At 41.8% G+C, this 4,275-nt stretch overlaps 1 protein-coding gene across 11 annotated transcripts in view; it reads right to left on the bottom strand.

Annotated features, from left to right (window-relative positions):
• The window catches only part of SYNE2 (spectrin repeat containing nuclear envelope protein 2), a 405,273-nt gene that overhangs the window by 78,921 nt on the left and 322,077 nt on the right, over positions 1–4,275 (bottom strand). For all 11 annotated transcript variants that reach the window (XM_017533965.2, XM_017533967.2, XM_017533970.2 and 8 more), the window contains 3 exons: positions 3,749–3,953; positions 2,455–2,634; positions 1,017–1,142 (listed from right to left, as the gene is read on the bottom strand). In XM_017533965.2, coding sequence (XP_017389454.1) covers positions 1,017–1,142; positions 2,455–2,634; positions 3,749–3,953 — 511 coding nt within the window. The remainder of the gene's footprint in view (positions 1–1,016; positions 1,143–2,454; positions 2,635–3,748; positions 3,954–4,275) is intronic.

Genomic DNA, 4,275 nt, shown 5'->3' with positions numbered 1-4,275 from the left:
TGTTGACCAGGATGGTCTCGATCTCTTGACCTCGTGATCCACCCGCCTCGGCCTCCCAAAGTGCTGGGATTACAGGCTTGAGCCACCGTGCCCGGCCCATAATAAATATTTTAGGCATTTGTGGGCCATATGGTCTCTGTAGCAACTAGTCAACTCTGCCCTGTATCGTGAACACTTTAATAGACAATATGTAAATGAAAGGGCATGGCTGTGTTCCAATAGAATTTTACTGAAAAAAATTAGTGGTGAACAGTGTGCCAGTTTGTTGACTGCTGATCCAAGTTACGAATGTTGGTTCCTAGTAGTTACAAGACCTGAATTATTTAATTCTTTCAGTGACTCATGATTACTAAACTAAATTTACTAAGGTAAATAAAAGAAAAATGCATAATTTTAATAGACTATTTTATTTTTATATTAAACTAACGAGAAAAACTGAATCACAACAGCTCATTTCTAGATTGTTTTGGTTTCCTGACAGTAATTATGAAAAAAATCTACTACAAATTACTCTGACATATCGCTAAAATAGATCCCTATGTCATCCTACTTTTCCTAGGCCTGAGGGAAAATAGGACAGTAATGAATGGCATAAAAATGACTGTTGCTCAAGGGTGGTTAGGCTGGGCGCAGTGGCTCAGGCCTGTCATCCCGGCACTTTGGGAGGCCAAGGTAGGCGCATCGCCTGATGTCAAGACCACCCTGGTCAACATGGTAAAACCCCATCTTTACTAAAAAACACAAAAATTAGCCAGGCATGGTGGCAAATGCCTGTAGTCCTGGCTACTTGGGAGGCTGCAGTTAGAGAATCAGTTGAACCTGGGAGGTGGAGGTTGCAGTGACCCGCAATTGTGTCACTGTACTCCAGCCTGGGCGACAGTGCAGAGCAAGACTCCGTCTCAAAAAAAAAAAAAAAGTTAAGATGGAAACGTTCTGTAACTTCCCAGTAATCAGCTTATTTTTTTTTAACCCTATGGTAAGTCTAAGCTTTTAGAAAAGACAAAAATTGGCAATACCAGGAATGAGTCAGGATTTTCTTTTTCTTGTTGGTGAAGTCTATCCAAATTCTCTTCTTCATGCATAAGAAGACCTTTTAAAGATTCCAGCTGGTCTCTAAAATCCTTAAACTGTGAGAGAACAAACTAGAACAAGAGAAATTTTCATTAGAAATTGTTTTCATGTTCATATAAAACAGAGTTAAACACAGGCTTGGGAGCTGCTAAAAATTCAGGATGTTTTTGGCCAGGCATGGTGGCTTATGGCTGTAATCCCAGCATTTTGGAAGTGAAAGGTGATCGCTTGAGCCCAGGAGTTCAAGATCAGCTTGAGCAACATAGGCAGACCCTATCTCTACCAAAAAAAAAAAAAATTAGCTGGGCACAGTGGCACATGCCTGTGCTCCCAGCTACTTGGGAGGCAGAAGCAGGAGGATCACCTGAACCTGGGAGGTTGAGGCTGCACTGAGTTTTAATTGTACCACTGTACTCCAGCCTGGGCAACAGAGTAAGACACTGTCTCCTTGTCTCAAAAAAAAAAAAAAAAAAAAAAAAATTCAAGTTGTTTTTGACACCCAGAAGCTCACTATTAACTCAAGAATCATAGATAAATATTCAGAAGGCCCTGATTTTTCACTCAGTGCCTTTGAGCCTTCCCAAATGGGCAGATCACCTGCTTGAGGGGACCACACAGAGGACGGTCAGTGAGCACTCTGTCCCTCAGTCCCACTAGTTAAATGTGGTTTTTTGTTTGTTTTCCTGCTGGTATTGGGATGTGATATTGGAGCTCCATGGCCTTCTGTGTAGCTTGTTGACAGCTCATGAATGAAAGGTTTTATAAAAAGTGAATGAAGGCCCAGAGTACTGGCTCATGCCTGTAATTCCAGCACTTTGGGAGGCCAAGTTGGGCAGATCAATTGAGGCCACCAGGAATTCGAGACCAGCCTGGCCAACAAAGTGAAATCCCATCTCTACTAAAAATATAAAAATTAGCCAGGCGTGGTGGTGGGTGCCTGTAGTCCCAGCTACTTAGGAAGCTGAGGCAGAATCGCTTGGACCCGGGAGGCAGAGGTTTCAGTGAGCCAAGATTATGCCACTGCACTCCAGCCTGGGTGCCAGAGCAAAAGTCTATCTCAAATTAAAAAAAAAAAGTGAATGAAGATCCAAAAAAATCATCATGCTTTAAGCAGCTATTTCTATTACTCAGTTACTTGACTCAGAAATGCAAATAACTGAAATCTAAACAGTGTCTGCAATATAATGCACACACGACTTCTAGAACTAACATCTTCCATAATGAAGAAATGGTTGCTTCAGATCTGCCCATGTGATTGAAGCTAGAATCGTATATATTTGTGGGCAGCTTCAGTGAAGCAGCTATTGCTTCAAAGGATACCAGGGATTGAGGCTGGAATGCAAATGTCCAAGACTAAAACTTGAATGGAAAGAAAAGATGAACCTCAAATTCATTTGCTTTCACAAGCAGCATCTTTTCCAAATAAGCAGCCCTCTGGAGGGAGTGCAGGGGACCCGGGAGGAGCATGTGAGTGCTGGACTCTGCGGGCTGTGGGAGTCGATCCAGGACAGTGGAATTTTGGAGAAAGGCTTCTTTTGTCTTCTGCACATCATGCTGCAGCTCCTGCAGAAGAAAAAGGGATCACAAACACCTCTTCCTCCTTTCATACCACAATTCCCTACCCGCTGCTGTTCCATCAAAGAATATTTGCCCTGAAAATGTAGGCATGACCTTTTGTTATGATTTATTTTAAATAGCTAAAAAGGCTGAGCTTTCTTGAAATGATGTACATCACTGGTGCTTTACTGAAATTGTCAGTTCAAAACTAAAAGTGACTACTGACCAACACAGTTGAGGCTTCTAGTATACAGGAACTGGACACAACCTGGGTACTCATGTGCTTTCTACTTCAGTTGTCAAATAGTTTAGGTATCTGTTTTCACGCCATTTCAAGAATCAAGACTCCTGCCTTAGACTTTCTGATATAAATGGACTCACGTGCAAAAACTATAGAATCTTATTAAGCAGGCTGATTTTAAGGCTATTCTGGAAAATACTATGCATATACAATTTCTGTTTTATTTTCTTTTAAACATCAGCTCAGGTGGAAGTTAATTAGAAATACCGACCATATCTGTTAGAATCTCACCTAATTAAATTGGTTGCCGCTTTTTGATTTGACCTACAGTATCAGAAGATACAAAATGCATCTGTTCACCCAGTTCAGAACTAAAGAGTATTCACTTTCTGGGCATTCATTAACAGTAACAGAAAAACCACCACAGAGGAAATTATGCAACTCTTTAATATAGTCTGAAATTTACTAGACCCACAGAAAGGGCATAGCAACATGGCACCAAGTCTGTGATTATTGCTAAAACAAGAGATACAACATGTATTATTCTTACAGGGTCATAATCAGTTGAGACACTTGCTTTCACTTCAGACTTCATATGAATCTTCTGCCTTAAGAGATTTAACACTAGAGAAAAAGTGCAGACTTGGAACAGGGTGATATCAGGTCCCCCTGGATCCAGCTATTTGCTGCCTGGACGTCACCTCTGAGCCACCACCTGGTCCTCCCAGCCTCGCCTGTGGCCTGCATGGCTGGCTCACAGCACCTGTTCTGACTTCTCTGTCCCTGTGGTTTGTCTGGTCCCCAGGTCATGGCTGTTCCTCCTGGCCCTGTCTGTTGGGCTGACTTGGCCCTGGTTTTCCAAATGGGCTTTTTACCCACCTTTATGTCCTGCAGGGCTGGAGGCAGGATCTCTGCCAGGTTGTTTCCAGACATGCTGATGTTTGCGAGCTGTTGAAACTTTGCTTCCTGCTGCTTCAGCCTCGCAGAAGCTTCAGCATGAACACTGCTATAGGCCTTCCAGAGCTGGCACAGACTCTGGGCCTTCTGCAACTGGTCTGCAATGGCTTGGTTCACCTGAGTCCACCTGTCAGTCCAACACAAAGAAAAGGACCCTCATTCTCTCCTTTCCCTTATAGCAAAAGTACAATGCACATACTCTACTGGCAAGTTATTAGCAGATGGAGCATTAAGAAGACACTGTTAAATGCTTTTTAAAATTAGTGGCATCACCATTATATAAACCATTCTGTAAAAAAAAAAAAAAAAATCCAAATTAGGCTATTTACTTGATTTTATAGTATTGCACAAAAACTACATACTTTATGATCGGCAAGAAACACCTATGATGTTACGCATGTTATCTTTCTTTTTTTTTTTTTTTTTTTAAATAAAGACGGTTTCACCAT

Source organism: Cebus imitator, unplaced genomic scaffold, assembly GCF_001604975.1.
Source record: "Cebus imitator isolate Cc_AM_T3 unplaced genomic scaffold, Cebus_imitator-1.0 Scaffold83, whole genome shotgun sequence".
Lineage (NCBI taxonomy): Eukaryota > Metazoa > Chordata > Mammalia > Primates > Cebidae > Cebus > Cebus imitator.
This window is presented reverse-complemented; position numbering and strand designations above follow the sequence as displayed.